This window comes from Calypte anna, chromosome 7 (genome assembly GCF_003957555.1).
Source record: "Calypte anna isolate BGI_N300 chromosome 7, bCalAnn1_v1.p, whole genome shotgun sequence".
NCBI classification, from domain to species: domain Eukaryota; kingdom Metazoa; phylum Chordata; class Aves; order Apodiformes; family Trochilidae; genus Calypte; species Calypte anna.
Genome location: NC_044253.1, coordinates 10,988,395 through 11,005,023, shown reverse-complemented (window position 1 = coordinate 11,005,023; position 16,629 = coordinate 10,988,395). Strand labels below are relative to the sequence as shown.

Sequence of the window (16,629 nt, the reverse complement as noted above, 5' to 3'; positions counted from 1 at the left end):
AGTTTCCAAGCCTTCTGTGGCTGTGACCAAAAGCTTTCCACAGTGGTGGTGAATTAACTGATAATCATACAAATGCTGATAGTTCACAAACTAATGACACTCAGTAACATCCCCCATGCAATGAACACACCAGGTATAACCAGGCATCTTTGACTTCCATTTCCTTGCTCAAGAGACTCAAGTCTACCTATTTGCACTGTTATTTTTGAATTGTGAAGCTCATTACTGGTAAACAAGCAGGACCAATGGGATGCTGCACTTGCAAACCAGGCTTCCTTTAAAATTGTCATAAGCCCAAGGGAAGCTCTGTGAGCAAGTTGTTAAATTCAAATATAACCTGAAGCTTCTTTCACTGGGAACAGTTTGCTGCTCTTAATAGAAGAGAAGGCAAAGCCTAATTTTCCAAATCTAACTTTCAAAAACCAAAAAGACATGAAAGGTGCAAGTCTGTCAAGAGCACCCACATTCAAATGTTTAAATGGCACAGAGAAGATAATTAAAGTGAGGCAAATCACCTGCCTGACATAATTCATTACCCCACTGTTTCTTCTGCTGGAAATAGAACTCCACTGAGCTATCCTATTCTAGGCTCTGAGAAGCAAAACTGAGCTTGGGCTAAGGAGCCTGAATCTGAATGTATTCAGACACTGCTAGACTTGAAGGATCCCCAAAACTGCAAATACAAACAACTGGCATCAACATTTTAATCAGAATGTCTTCAAGTGAGAAAGATGAGCACACCCCTCTCCCCAGAGCTCTGGCTGCCAATTTACCACAGGCTGCCAAGAACAATTAATGTTTTCAGATTCCACAAAACATATTTCTTTGATGATCAAAACCAGTTACAAGAAAGAGTCCACTGAATTTTGAAAGCTCTGTATACTCATCTGAGAAAGGCTGATAAACTTCTATATGTTTGTGGCTTTTATTCCTCCCTGTTGTGGGACATTTTTCCTTGAAGATATTCTGCTTCTGATTATCTGCCCAGCCAAACATGCAGATGCAGCAGGGGTCAGCACACAGGCAACTCTGCAGGAAGTTTACAGGGAGGAAAAGAACGGCCAGGGCTTCATTCCACACTGGAAAATACGTTCTTATTATCAATCTGAGAGTGCCTGCAGGGGACTTAATGCAGATCCACAGAGTGATTACTTCTTGCTGAGCTGAAGAGATGTCAACCCTAACATCTGTTTGCAGCTCATTCTGTCTCATCAAAGACTTTTTCTCTAGCCCTTATCACTCAGTGTGGAAAGTGGCTAACAAAACATGCTCTGTTAGCTGAAGAAATGTATTGCTGATCCAGTTATCTTAGGCAAAGGACTCTACAAAGAAACCACAGTACTCACCTTTACACAGGAGTAAATGACTGAAACAAACACCACTGTGGTCAGGATCAGGAAACAGGTCAGGTAAAAACCCAGCATAAATGTAGAGCTGAAATAAAGGAGAAGTTTTTTTTAAGAAAATGCATACCACATAAATAGCTACAGCTCTGCTCTGTTTTACAGAATGTTACATTTGTACCAGTTAGGACACACTACACAGGCTTTCCAATTAGGATAGCAGTAGGATATATGAGGTGCTTTGAATATCAACAGATACTCTGTCCCATTTCAAATCACTACACAGGATGGAAAGCAGAGAATGCTGCATCTTTTATAGCAATGTCTTTCCTGTAGGGGAGACAGCCAAGGGACTCAGAAATATTTCATGAGTTAGAGGAGCTGACAGAACAATTTGTTATGGTGGGTCAGCCCTATCTGGCTGTAGGTAGAAGACCCCTGGGAAGGAAAGGGTGCTGAGCACTGCAGTGCAGCCACATGGGAACAGTCCTGACTGGAATAGCTACCCACCCTTCCCATGCATGGGAACCTCTGTGCTGCAACACTCTCTGTGCTCTGTCCCTTTCATGGGATAGGAGCAAACCTGGCATGAGGATAGTCAGGGAAAAGAGCCTTAGCTTGGTCAGCTTCAGAGGTTCCTGGTCCTCCCAACTTTGAAGTTCAAACAGGGCCCCCGGGCCAACTTTGTACTGTAGATTTTCTTGTGTTTTGATCATGAAGATATTCAGTAACAATTTCCCAGTGATTAGTCTCAGTGAGACAGGACAGGCTCTCTTCAAAGAGCTATCCTTGATCATAATTTAAAGGAAGTATTCCTGCATCATGACATTGAGGCCAACTTCACCAAAGCCAGCTGGTCTCTGTGTTCTCTCGTGACTACTCTGATAATTGTCCTAATTGCTAATTCACTGTTTGACAAACAGTTTGTGAAATTCATTAAAGCTATTCTCCTTATCATCATAAACTGTCAGTGCCATTTACTCCCTAGTTTCAGATTCAGATTTCATGTTGTGTCTTTCATGAAGTTCTGATGGTGACACATACACCTGTGGTTTCAGTTGCTGATGTTGCCTTCAACAGAAGACCAAAATCAGGCAATTGAAATACAAGGACCTGCAGTTAAAACATGAAATTTTATTTACTCTTGAATTAACTCTTTTTTTCAGACACACCAGGCCTCCTAAGGACACTTCAGGACTTACCAAAACAAACCAACCACCATCCTTATGGGCAGCTTGACATTTACACCATGTTGCCATAAGGAATTGGCTCCCATGTAGTATAAACGAGTCAGGCATATGGTTGCCACAGATCAGAAATTGTCAAGTTGTCATTTAAATGCTAAATTGGGTTTTATGAAGACAGCTTAGTGGCTGCTTAGGGAGCTTGATGAGCAATACAAAGACTGGTAGAGGACTCTGCAGGTGTGAAGTCACAGCAGTAATATTCAGAGATATGAAGTGTAAACCTTCTGTAAATCAATTACTCTCAAAGAACATTTTTGGCCATAGTTAAAAATGTGTTAATTGCTGGGATTTTTCTAGTTTCAGTTTTGAGCCTCTTTCAGGTTCAATCCCAGTTTCCCAAAGTGGATTCTGTCTGTTTACACAGTGCATTGGTACTGACGTTAGCTCGCTGATTCAGTCTTCCTGTCAGCACAAGTGAATGTCCTCTTGCCTAGGAGACTGAATGACCTCAAACATGAGGCTGTGCCTTACTTCTGTGACCTTCGAAATATCTGATCTGAACAGCACAAACCAATCTCTACTCTGATAAGATCTGTGGTGTGAACAGAAGTAGAAAGCAGCTGTGATGGCAGATAGTAGTATTGGAGCTCTCTTTAAGCAATTTTTTTTGTCTTCTTGTAATGAAGATGAATTTGGAGCATTTTCAGAGCTTCTGTGATCTTGTTCTTCAGATTAAAAATTACTGACTCCAAATTTATTTCCAACACAGCAGTGCTCAGTGAATGATACATTATTGCTCCAAAACCAGAGCACAGGAAATACAACCGGGCTTTAACTTTCAAGAGACTTTTTATAAGCACTTTGAGAAGAAATAACATGTCTGCAGAGCTCACTGCTGGAAAAGATCCAGTGGGTTACACTGCCTTTCAGACAAAGCAATGTACTGCAGTGGTCCAAAAGCACTGAGGAGCTTATGCCACTCTTGCCTGGGGAAGGGAATGACTGAACCCCCTGAATCTGAGCTACCCAAAGTGCAGGCAGGGGTAGTTCAGCTCCTCTTGTACCTTTTGTCTTGCACCCCTACTCTGAGTCCAGAAGAATAAATGCAGAAGGCTTAATTCCTCATCTGTGAAGCAGACCCTGAGACCTCATTGATCTGAGCCACGTGGTTGTGATGAGTTTTTCACTTCTCTTTCCCACTGCATTCATGTTAGAGGACAGCTGAGCCTCATGTTGTGAATTCATCCTATGCCTTAGTAGGCAATCCTCCCTGCTAGATGGTATTTTTTTCCACAGGCTTATAAACAGGCTGAACTAAATTTCATAAGGTGGAGGTAAATGGTAAGAGAAATCATGCTGGGAAAACAGAAGTCCTCACGTGCCAGGAAAGAGATTTTAAGCTGCACTGGAAATGAATGAAAACAATAAGCACCATGCATCACTTGAACATGAATTATTTAGGGATTTTTCTTTTCCTCTTGGTGCTCTGAATTCTCATTTATTAAAAAAAAAAAAAAAAAAAGCAAACCAAAAACAAAACAAAGAAAAGTAGATCAGAACAGAGGAAGGGAGCAGATGGGAGCAAAGGGATGAAAAGATACTCACTGTGGCACAATTATGATTTGAACAAAGCAGATGAAGAGGAAGACTAGGGAGGCACAAGCCACGTAGGCTCCAAACCTGTCATCCACCTGCTTGGAGTACTGTATAAACACAAACAGGGTTATATTAGTAGGAGAAAGCACTGGCTTCCTTCTCTCCACAAAAACTTTCTGGCTTCTGTTAGGTCTTTGGAAAGCAGTTGCTAGTAGGAAACTAGTAACGTTACAAACTCTTTTCCCTGGGCAAGCTGTTGGCTTGGATAGATCCAAAGGCCAGGAAACAAACCCACACAGCTGAATGGAGAGAGGAATCACCATCTGCCCCTTGGATGAGAGGAACAGGAACGGATTAATTGGGACCACGATTCTAGGTCACCATTGTCAGACAAAAATTTCTTCCATGGAAGTTTCCTCCAATACAGAGGGATGTTGCTAATAAAAACAAATCCTGTATTTTTGTGCAGATGCCTGGCTTGTTCTAATGATAGCACGAGGATGCTGTGGTTTTCACACAGTTGCTTCTTCCAACTACTTGTCAACATATTGGTCACACAGGAGCTGCATCCAATTCCCAAAGATGCTGTATTTAGTTTGAAGCATGATTCTCACTACAGACGGTCTCAGTGTTTGAACCACAAAATAAAAGGTGCTCAGAACAGGTGAACTGCTAATTTCCAGCAGCTTTCAGCTATAAAATTGAAGAGAAGGAGCAGAGGAAATTACATGCTTGAGCTTTTATCCATTCTCAAACTGATTCATTGAATAGCTGTAAATCCTGCAAAAGTCTGTTTTTGCAATAGGTTGTAATTCCTGTTATTAAAAGAATGTTTTAAAAATTTGCTAAAATTTTTAATTAAAAATTTGCAAACTTAGCTAATTACTGAAGCTTTTTCCATTGAATAATGAGTTTAATCTGAAGAACACTGAAGTATTCCAAGGATATGTGCTTAGATTTAAAAAAAGAAAAAGGATTACTTTGACTGTCTTTGGGCAATTAAAAACAGCCGTTGACATAATACCAATCTGAGTACCTTGGATTTAACTGAATTTAAATTTTCAGCCACCTAGAGCTTGTGTTATTATACAGACATAGAAGTTGAAAAGATCTTTCCCTCACGACAATGTTATCCGAAACAAAATCAAGAAGTAATCAGCTATTTGGGAGCCCTGTGTCTGTTACTCCTCTTTCTCACATCTGTGACAGAGAATTGCTTCAAATAGGTTCCCAAAAATGACCAGAGTAGGGATGGCATCCCAGCCAACCTTAGTAGCACCTGTGGCTCCCTGTGGTGGGCTAAGGCAGAATGAAGACCTTCCAGAGGTAATGCAGAGTTTGGGCAGGCAGAAGCAGGTTTCCTCAATGATTTGAGGGAGATACGGGGGGACTGCAATCTCAGACTGGATGCTTCAAGGTCAGAGAAATATTCTGGATTCCCTTTACAGCCCATCACCATATATTCATGTGTGTCTGTCAAAACTGGCTTGGTTTTCCTGCTCAGTGCTCCCTTCAGATGACTGTGGCTTTCTAGGGACATGCATACCAAGGTTTCGATGAGGAAGCACAGATTTTTTGAGATCACAACCTCTTCTCCAACACATAAAACCTAACTTTACCTATAGATTTAAAAGTTTGACCTTACAGGAGCATTAAAACTCACAACAAAGCTTGACTAGCATGCCATGATTTTCAGATGTTACCTTTTTCTCCAAGTCAGGCTCCCTGAATGTTAAGAGGAACTTGCGCACATGCTCAGAGCGTAACCGATCAATACTCCTGGCATCTATGGCACGGCCCAGAAACTCATCCACTTCATCTTCTGGGTTCATACTTTCCTGTGTATTCCTAAGGATGTTATGAAAAGGCAGCATAAGAGGGCAGGATAATTTCCCCCTCTTCACCACATATTGTCATTTCACAGTATAACATCCTGGAGCTTACTGATATTTTGCTTATGACAGCTTAAACTTGGAGAAAGGATTATAAGATGAGAGGAAAATAATATTGGTGCTGAAGCTCATTGCTCCACCAGGGAAAGGATCTTATTTACTTGACCTTTTTTCATAGTACATGCATCTGTTTTCTTGCACTGCAGTCTCTTTATCATCTGGTCAGCCAACTCCTTCCACTATTCCTCTGACTTACTCTTCCCTGCACTGCCGTGCTCTTGTAGCTGTTAGTGCCTTAACCAGCAAAATTGTTTAACAAGTTGCATTTCTTACTTCACAATAATGATTTCTGTTGAAAAATTTGAAACTTGAATTTTTGAAAAAAATTGCTCACAGAAAGAATACAAGAGGAAAAAAACATGGCTTGACATCCTTCCCCTTCATGCAGTTATAAAGAGAATGAAGACTAAACCAGACAAAATTTTCCATTTGCAAGGTATTAACTCAAGGAAACGTTGCAAAGGACAAATATAGAAAAAGAGAGGTTATAAATTATATTCTGCTTTCTAAATATGTGGAATGAGGTTTCTAAAGAGCTTGTACTCTTTAGTATCAGCTTGTTACTGATCCTCAGCTAGAACTTCAGAAAAATGAGGCTGATTTTCAAAAACTTGAAAAAAATAATACTGAAAACTTAATTGCCCTGAGGCATTATGCACTCAGGATGAGGAAACCTGAAGCACTTCTCCAACCTCTCTAGTTATTTTTAAAGCCTAACAGGATTTTAATGACTTGATACTGTCATTTTAATGGCTTGCCTTAAAACTAGCTATAGGCAGAAATTAAAAGCTAATCCTGAAGTGCTGTTTTTCTACTCTGCTTGCATGTTCACCAAAGTTATCCTCGGGAGTTGCTCAGAGGTACCCATTGCAATATGACCCCCACTTGCACTGGGGTATATTCCAGAGGATGACTATTTCTATGTGCAGATCCCATGATGGCACAGCAACTTCTGGCTCATGTTGTGTGACCTTCACCTCAGGCACTCTGGAGAAAAAAATCCCGTGGTCTGACAAGCACGGTGAAAAGCTACACTTCTTTATGTTCTCAGCTTTATTTGTGCTGTGTAACTGTGCATAACACACAAATGTGTTGCCACTACAAGTACAACTGTGCTGTAGAGCAGAGACTCCTCAAAGCAGCTTAGAAAAGAGAATGTGGCTCTGTTTTGAAAGTTAAAGGTCCCTGTCCAAAAAAAAGACAAAAACTCCCTAAAAGCTTTCTGCAAAACTGGGCCAGATTTCAGGATCTCTGTACCTAAACTCTGCCACGTACTTCTTGCCAGGAGAAAAATAATTCAGGTCCATCTACTCATTTCTATTCCAATTCCCTTTGCCTCAGCCAGTGAACTGAATGTGTCTACACCTCAGCTGGGTCATGACAACACAATGTTGTCATCTATTTAGTGACCATATGACAGCTGCAAATGTAGTTTGCTTCAAGGTCTAATCTCTATTTTAGCTTAACTTACTGCTTCAGTGGCAGTGCATAAAATAGTTTTTCTTTTTGGGCTCTAGAGTTATTTAATTCCCTGAACTTCATATATTCCACTTTGAAATTAAAAGTGATTTTGTCCCTAGAAAGACAGGACATTTAATTTACTTCTAGATCTTTCCTTACAGGGACCACATCTGTTTGACCATTTGCATTTATTTTCATTAAGTCCTCAAAATGTCTTCTGGACTCCTAAAAATGAGCATGGAAATCATTAGGCTTTGTATTTACAGAATGTCTTCCAAGATCCTGTGAGTTATTTACATGTTTAGTCATTTTATACCACGTAAGAGAGGTGCAATATGTTTTCCCCTGGAACCAAATCAAAATTATTGGCCGAGCATCTTGGTGAACCTCAGATTTCAAGTTCCAGTCACTCAGGAAGCCCCACACAGGAAGACACAAAGTGAAGTAGAAACTTCCTCCTCAGGCTTTGGCCTTGGCTGCCTCCAGTTTTGTAATTAGTCCTTTTCTATGCTGCTGAGTGTATCTCTAATACTGCAATAACTTCTATGGTTGCAGATTGTGTAGAAATAAGCCTGAAGGTTTTAAATTGCCTTGCTGGGATATTCTGAGGCAGCCACCTTCACGTAGACTGCAGGAAAGCTTGGTCAGCTTGTACACACCTACCTGCTTGGGTGACTTTTGCAGCCAGTTGTATCCAACCTAATGACTGTACAGCAAGTTTGGGGACATTTGCACAAAATATATTTTAAATCAAAATACAAAAATTCCTCTGTGCTAAGAAGTGCCCTGGAAGAAGTGTCTGTAAGTCAGAGATGAGGTACTGCCATAGATTAATGAAATTAATGTGTGGAAATACTGATTGATATACTGATAGTGTGGTGGTGGGGAAGCAAGGGCTGCTACAAAACTTCCAGAAACACCTCTTCAAACCACTGCTTCAACCTGACAAACATGATAAGCAGGAACATATTTTAGGCCTCAGTCTGCTCTACTGCCTTGTATCTTGCCCTGAGCAAGTTTACAATTAGTGCCATTCAGTAGGACTGAATGTGAAATTATCCCAAACACCTTCAATACAGGACTCTTTTGTTATGTGCAGCTGTAGAAGTTAAAAAGTGGACATGGTTGGATCTTTTCCCACAAAAAGAATTTTTCAGAATACCACTATTGCTAAACAGATATTTAAACCATTTTTTTAAGTTCTATATGAAAAAAAAAATTAAAATGCTGCTTTAATGTGGCTGTATTTTAAATCATGAAAAGTTTGAATTTACTTTTTAAAATAAGTTAGAACTTCTGAGTTCATTTTTATATATAGAAATAAGTAATATGTAATAATGAATAATATAAAATATATGTAAATATGCTCAGAAACTTAGTTCAGTATGTAATACATTTTTCTTATCAGAGATGTAGCACTCAGACATACTTTATAGGAAGATTTTGTTCCTGGGAAATTTTCAAAGCAGCAAATAGTGAAGAATACTGGGAGCAAGGGGGAGAGCAGCAAAAGCATTTTAATTGAAAGAGCAAGTTAGAACCACACAAACAAATAAATGCTTTGAGGGCAGCAGCATTTCTGAATGCACATCAGTCAATCCCGTGCCCTCGACTGGCTGTCCCTCCAGGATAAACCTCCAGGGATTCCAGGCATTATTCTTGGCTGCCAGGCATTAATTTTTGTCTTTTTTTAATATGAGAAAAAAATCCCAAAACTGCAAATGTAACAGTGTATGACAGAACTAAATATGCTTACTTGTCCTTGGGGTCCTCAAAACCCTGAAAGAAAGGAAAAGAACACAAAGATTAGGAGACAGCCTGACCCTGAGAACACAAAGTATCCTGAGAACAGCGTTTCGAGAGGAGTTTCCAGAGTACTCATTTATTAGGTGTGGATGGAAATCCATGCTGGCCCATGGCAATAATTTGGGCTGCTATGTCACCAAACAGGCAGCAGTTTTTGAAAAAAACCCCATGCCTTCAGGTAGAAATTTATGGAAGTGAAGATAAGGGAAATGCTTCAGCTGACTGCTGGCACCCCTTACTTCGGGTGTCTTCTTTGTTTCAGTCCCCATTACAAATGATAAAATGGACATCATGCTGATACTGAAACTGAGGATGTATTTTACTTGAAACAAAGCTCAGAATAACATAGATCAACCACTATATTCAACACATCTGCACCTCTTCCTGTCAGAGCTTGGCTGATGGAGTTGGATGCCTCTTGGTATTCATCTCTCCAGGAGGAAACTCAAGGGATCTCCTTCCTTTTGCCCTTGCTGCATGCACATATGAAACATATTTTCTTGAATAAAATTTCAGGATTTATTTATAATATTTGTAATAGCCAAAGTGTTCACAATTCTGTCAGGGCCACTGGAATTGAGTAAGTGTATCCATTTACAGCCCATCCATAGTTTTAACTGGCTAGAAGGCCTCAGAGAAAAATATGTAGAGAGACAATTTTAGATGTTTATCATTAACATACCAAATAGACCAAATTGCATCAAAACGGCCATTTTGGGTGGGCTGAGACAAAATCTGCCCTTTGACATCTTGGCTTAAATTTAACTGAAGTCAAGAAAAGTTGTATATTTGACAAACGGGGTCAAATACTCAGGCACAATGTTTGTACCCTGTGTTCCAAAACATGAACCAAATGTAGCTGGGGTATAGGAAGAACTCCTTTTGTTTTCCTCCCTGAGACCTCAGGACAAAACCACTCAGAGGACATGAGGATATTCCATTTGCAGCAGCTATCAGGCTGGGGCAGCAAATGGAGATCCATCCTAATTGTAAAAAAGGTAAAATCTTTGGGCAAAATTCTTCCCACAGCTACCTTGTCCCACATCATCTGAAACAAAACCATTGACCAGATACTAAATGAGAACAGATTTTGCCCTTGTACCTAGTTAGCAGTGAGCTGATGTGCTGAGAAGCAGAAGTAAAGCCAAGACAAGTCTCCTTGAACAGTATCAGCTTAGCAAGGGGGAAACTGGATTTTATCACTGAGGTCAAAAGCCAGGACTGTGATTCACTGAGGGTGCAATTTCCACCTTTACATACTCTGTTTCATACTTAAACTACCATTTAAAATAGAAACTGCAACTCCAACTTTCCTCAACAGAAATTCAAACAAAGAAAGTCTCTCAGTCTCATGAAATAACTACAGGAGATTCATGTGCAGTGGGAAGAAGGAAATACTAACATTGATTCAAAATTAGCATGTCCAGTAATCAAAGTAAGAAAAAAAAAAAGTGCACTTTTTGATTTCACATTAAAGAGTGATGAAGTGATCATTCAACTCTTGGTTATGTGTGTTGTGGGATTTTTTTGCTTTGCTTAATGATTTTATAATTGTCAGGATTATCTGATTTACTTTTTTATTTATCCTCTAAGCAATGCTACAACACAGTGCCAAACCTGAAAGCTCACTGATTAATCATGGGGACAAAACTCTCACTAATTTGTCTGCTGTCATAGTCTGTCAAGCTGAAAAAAAAAAAAGGAAAATCAACTGAACATGAATAGATACCAGCCAAGAAATGCTGGGAGGGAACCAATGAGAAAAAGAGCCAGTACTTGCTTATTAGACTGACATCAAGTTCACATTTTCAGGCTTAGCCATATGGGAACTGGATGACTGACTGCAGTGGGAGAATCCTCTAAAATGGTCTGAGTTTCAGAGAGCTGCCTAAAGATTCATCCTACTGAAATCCTACAGATAAACACAGATCTGATACTCCTGACTTCTAGGTGTCCAAGTTTGAGGATACAAGCCAGCCAGCTCAAGTTACCAAAATACCTCAACAAGAACATAATTTAAAAAATCCTCAATAGTTCAAGCATGGGAAACCACCATGCTTAATCATGCAGGCTTCATGTTTAACTGGTCATTTATACAGGCAGTCACTTGTTCAACATGGAATTTGATTCTCCCCTTCTTCTCTCCCCCAGCAAACCTGTTACAAGAAAAGTATCTAAAAACTCCCAGAATTAATTGATCTAGCTTTTCTACTTAAAATATTAAATTGTGCTCGAAACCCTGGAAATTATTCGTGCTGGTAGCTCAAACTGAATTGGTGTTTCAAAATTAAAAAAAGGCACATTTCAGGTGAAGCAAAAAAGGGAAAAATATTTTCTTTCACAGATCTTCATTTAATTAGGCTAAATGTTTAAGAGTGACTTGAACTTCAATTAGAGAGAATCAGCTTAAAATTAAATGTAGTAGGAACCTCTTTAAGATAATGAAATGATTCAGTTCAAACACTCCCATTTCATATTAAAGATTCTTCAAGCAGAATTGCCAAAAATGGAATTGTTATGGAGAATGGTCTGCAGGGGTTTATTTTAGGAAAAAGCCCTCAAACACAGCTTCTTAAAAACTGGTTATTTCTTACAGATCTTTCTTATTTGCACTGAAAGACTTTGCCAGGATACAGAGCAAATATTCTTCTAGGATATGGCTGAGAGAAGATTTTCTTCCCTATCCACTAAAGCACCTGTGTCTCAATCAAGCATCAGGGAGCCTTTTCAGTGGAAGGGATGTTTGTATTCACAGGGTCATGCTGCTAACCCAGTTTTTGGCAGAGAGGGAGTTTTCCCCTTGGGTTTTTGTTAGTGTTTTCACCTCCACCAGTTTTGTGGGCATGCTTGGTCCGCTGAAAAATCGGCACTTAAATTATTTCTTTCCCCTTGCACTTGGGTACATGTTGGTCTCATTCCTTCTCCACAGCTGGACAGAAGTTTGGTTTCTTGAGGACTCAGATGCTCTAATCCAATGAAAGACCTTTGGCTCAGCATAGGGCTGCACGTGTGAACTGCAATGGTCTGTGTTACACACAGATGAACACTCAGGACAATCAGTGCTGCACAAATACATTCTACATGGATTTGCCTTCATTCCTAAAGGATTAAACACACTCATGATCTAGTAGTCAAATTTCCAAGCTCAAGCAGGAACGTGAAATAATGGAGGCTGCTGCTGTGAGCTCTCTATAAAGCTCCTCTCCAGCATCCCTGATCCCACCTGTCTATGCTGACTGCTGGAGGCTGGGCTGCAGTGGTACCCAGCCTGCTTGGGCATAGAGCAGGTTTTGAGCTGCTCAACTGTATCCCAAAATTACAGTTTCTGCTCACACAGCTACAGAAATCTGAATGCCCAGGAAAAACAGCTGATAAAAATGAGGTGCCTATCTTTTAGGAGAGGGGGAGTAAGAGGGTAGCAAGAGAAACAGCCAATTCCCAGCATCAAGTATATAAATACCTCCTCATCTGCTTATGGATTTCTGCCCAGCAGACAGAAGTGGTGCCAATGGCTTTCTAGGCTGCTATGAAGAAAAGGCTGGGAATTGTCAGCAGGGATGAAAATGGCAAAAGTGGTGATGGCTACAAGTATCAGACAGATAGGAGTTCACAGGAGTTCAAGAATAGCTCCATATTTACGATGATGAAGTAGGATTTGTTAAAGCCAAGATTCCTTGTCTCTAGGAGGGATTATAAGGCATGAGCCAGGTCTTATGGCAGTGCAGTACTAATGGACTGCTGCATATAAGACCTCATGCAATTTTTATTCAGTCTCATTGGAAATATCCCTGCTACTGAAGTTATTCCCCTTCCCCCAGGAGGCTGCATTATTCTGCCATCAGATTGCAGATGTAAAGGTAATAGCAGTTAATAATTGCTCTGAAATTAAGACAGTTCTTGGTCTGACACCAGGAATATTAACCCAAACTTAATTGAATCAGCTCCCTTAAAGCCACTAGTACCTTTTAAAAAACAGTCCTTTCATCTTTTCTATATGAGATCCTTAAAAAAACATATATTCTATAGAAGGTCAGGTGTCTCTGAATTTACAAGCATTTACTTTTAATGACTGTCATCAGTGGGAGTAGACATGTGAAGGAGGAAGAAAAAAGGAATGTTGCATTATTGCATCTGTCTCTAAGGCTTACTATTTCAGGGGGAATATTTTATGAATATCTATTGTGCTAAAAGCTCATATGACTGCCATCTCCCTGCTTGACTTCTAAATTAACGAAGCCCTTTTCTTTGAAGATTAAAACTGATTCCTTAAATAGAATGATAAAGTGTTTGTCAAAGCCATGACAAGCTGACTGCTATATCATAATGCTTCAAATGAAAAACCAATAAAAAATAATAATTCTAGCTCTTAGCTGCAATTAACATATTGTAAATATGCAAAGAAAAGTGAAATAGACTTTACATTCTTTTAACTTTTAATTTTGCTTCAAAAATAAGACAGTAGAGGAGCTGACAAGCTCTGTGACCTTCTTAATGTCAACATGGCCAGGAAGCATGGATTTCACCTTAAAAGCTTCGCTGACAACTCCAACAAAAATTGACAGAGAAACTATTTTTCTTCCCCTTTTTTCATCTCTGTAGTGAACATGAAATGGGATTTATATGATGATAATGCAGATATCAGAAGAACTTTAGACTTAGGGCCAAGAAGATTAGAGAAAACATGAGCTTTGAAAGAGGTCAAGACAACTTGCAAAGCAAAAGTGCTTCAAAGAGACAGTGACTGAGGAAAATGGAAAAGGAGAGTGACAGGCTGAGGGTAGATAAAGTTAAAAACAAACCTGTTGTGGCCTCACCACAAAACTATTCATATCTGTTTTCAGCAGTGTTATCACAGAAAGGATTGGAAAGGACCTCTGAGATCACCAAGTCCAACCCTTAATCCACTACCACTGTGGTTCCCAGACCATGGCACTGAGTGCCACATCAGTCTCTTAAAAACCTCCAGGGACGGAGGATCCACCCCTCCCTGGGCAGCACATTCCAATGTCTGATCACTCTCTCTGTAAAGAATTTCTTTCTAATATCCAACCTAAACCTCCCCTGGCAGAGTTTAAATCCATGCCCTCTTATCTTACCGGTAGCTCCTTGGGAGCAGAGCCCGACCTCCCCCCTGGCTCCAGCCTCCTTTCAGGGAGTTGTAGAGTGATGAGGTCTCCCCTGAGCCTCCTCTTCTCCAGACTGAACACCCCCAGCTCCCTCAGCTCTTCCTCACAGAACTTGTGCTGGATCCCTTCACAGCCTCCTTGCTCTTCTCTGGACCCACTCCAGCACCTCAATCTCCTTCCTGAGCTGAGGGGCCCAGAACTGGACACAAGACTCAAGCTGTGGCCTCACCAGGGCTGAGTACAGGGGCAGAATCCCTTCCCCGGACCTGCTGGCCACACTGTTCCTGATCCAGGCCAGGGTGCCATTGGCCTTCTTGGCCACCTGGGCACACTGCTGGCTCATGTTCAGCTTCCTGTCAATCCAGACTCCCAGGTCCCTTTCTGTCTGGCTGCTCTCAGCCACTCTGTGCCCAGCCTGGAGCTCCCCATGGGGTTGTTGTGGCCTAAGTGCAGGACCCTGCACTTGGCCTTGTTGAACCTCATCCCATTGGAATCAGCCCAACTCTCCAGTCTGTCCAGGTCCCTCTGCAGAGCCCTCCTGCCTTCCAGCTGATCCACACACTCCTCCCCACACTCCACACTCCCCCCCCAGCTTAGCGTCATCTGCGAATTCGCTAATGGTGGACTCAATCCCCTCATCTAAATCATCAGTGAAGATACTAAACAGAACTAGGCCCAGCACTGATCCCTGGGGGACACCACTTGTGCCCAGCTGCCTTTGCCTTTGTCCCTGTGGTCAAGCAAGGCTATGAAGACAGATGATGTCAGGTGTAAGAGCACAAAGAAAACTGAAGCACTTCAAAGCACTCAACTCAGAAATAACATAATTTCTATACTAGAGTCCAGAAAGAATTGGCACAGAAAATACTAAGCCTGATAGAAAGGATATTTAACAGGCATCTAAGTGCAGAACAACAAGCTGGCAGAAAACCAGTTTATGAAACAGATTATGTGATGAGTGTGTCTGCTATAGCTGGAACACAGACTAATGAGCACCAAAAAGAAAAGCTCAAGTGCTCCCTTTCTGCAGCCTACCCCACTTGATAAATAGACTTTCATTCCTCTGCACTGCTCACAGATGGTGAACTCTACTTTGTTCTACTCAAAATGATTTCATACAGAGCCCCCAGCTTGTATATGAACAGGGCCAAATCCATTAATTTATTTGGCCATCAGATTTTTATCTGTAGAAGTGGTTTTGAAATAGGCTTTCCCCATTACTCTTAATCAACTTCTGGATCTGAACTCACACCTCTGACAAGTGCAGGTCACCCAAGCTTCCCATTTTTCAATGAACTCTGAATCCAAAGTTCTTTAGATCATAGGTTGTGTTTTCAAGTGAAGTGGTATGTGATGCTGTGCCTCACTTGTGAACAGTGACCAGAAATTACAAAACAGAAAAAGACATAAAAATAGATAGTCCTAGAAATGCTCTGAATCAGTTCCTGGCTCCCTAAGCTCTTTCCTTTCATCTCTACCCTCCAAATGATGGAAAACACAGCAAAATTCTACAGGAACTGCTGTCACATAGCCTTTTCATCAGATGCAGACAGACTGAATCCAACTCTAACTAGCCTTAATTGGCATTGCCACTGGCAGGAGTTGCAAAAGCTCTCTGAAAACCCAATGAAAAGCAGCTGACCTTCACCTTTTTGTCACTAAGGCTTTTGGTCCCCTTTTGGAAGCTTTGGAAATCATTCTGGTAAGTGCCACAACTCCGCCTCTGACATCCACCTATGCAACACTGCAATGAACATCAGAGGAAATGCTTCTGTGACTAAAGGGGAATCGATATCTTTATTTCTGTAGGTGTAATTTAGTCCCACTCAGAAACTGACTGACAATTTTTGATAATGTCTTGATCCAAATCACCTTTCCCAATATGACTTTTTCTAGAAATGGGTACTGCATGGTAGAAAAATTATCAATGCAAGACTTCCAAGCAAATACTAACAAAAGTTTCACAAAAGCAGCTGCAGATAACCTGTTGTGTCTCACTGGCTCTTCCCCCTCTTTAAAAAAGAACTTAATGAAGACTGATTACAAGCCCTGATGAACTAGAATAAAAGTTAGGTTTGCAGATGTGGATGCAAAACCATGTGAAGCTTCTGACAATTTGAGCAATCTATAATGTTTTATATGGCATCCACCCATTTAT

General features: G+C 40.7%; 1 protein-coding gene across 2 annotated transcripts in view; it reads right to left on the bottom strand.

Moving 5' to 3' along the window:
- ADCY5 (adenylate cyclase 5) overlaps positions 1–16,629 on the bottom strand; it is a 198,751-nt gene that overhangs the window by 20,837 nt on the left and 161,285 nt on the right. For both annotated transcript variants that reach the window (XM_030454039.1, XM_030454040.1), the window contains exons 9-12: positions 9,296–9,318; positions 5,830–5,974; positions 4,136–4,233; positions 1,347–1,434 (exon numbers count right to left, since the gene is read on the bottom strand). In XM_030454039.1, the coding sequence (XP_030309899.1) occupies positions 1,347–1,434; positions 4,136–4,233; positions 5,830–5,974; positions 9,296–9,318 (354 nt within the window). The remainder of the gene's footprint in view (positions 1–1,346; positions 1,435–4,135; positions 4,234–5,829; positions 5,975–9,295; positions 9,319–16,629) is intronic.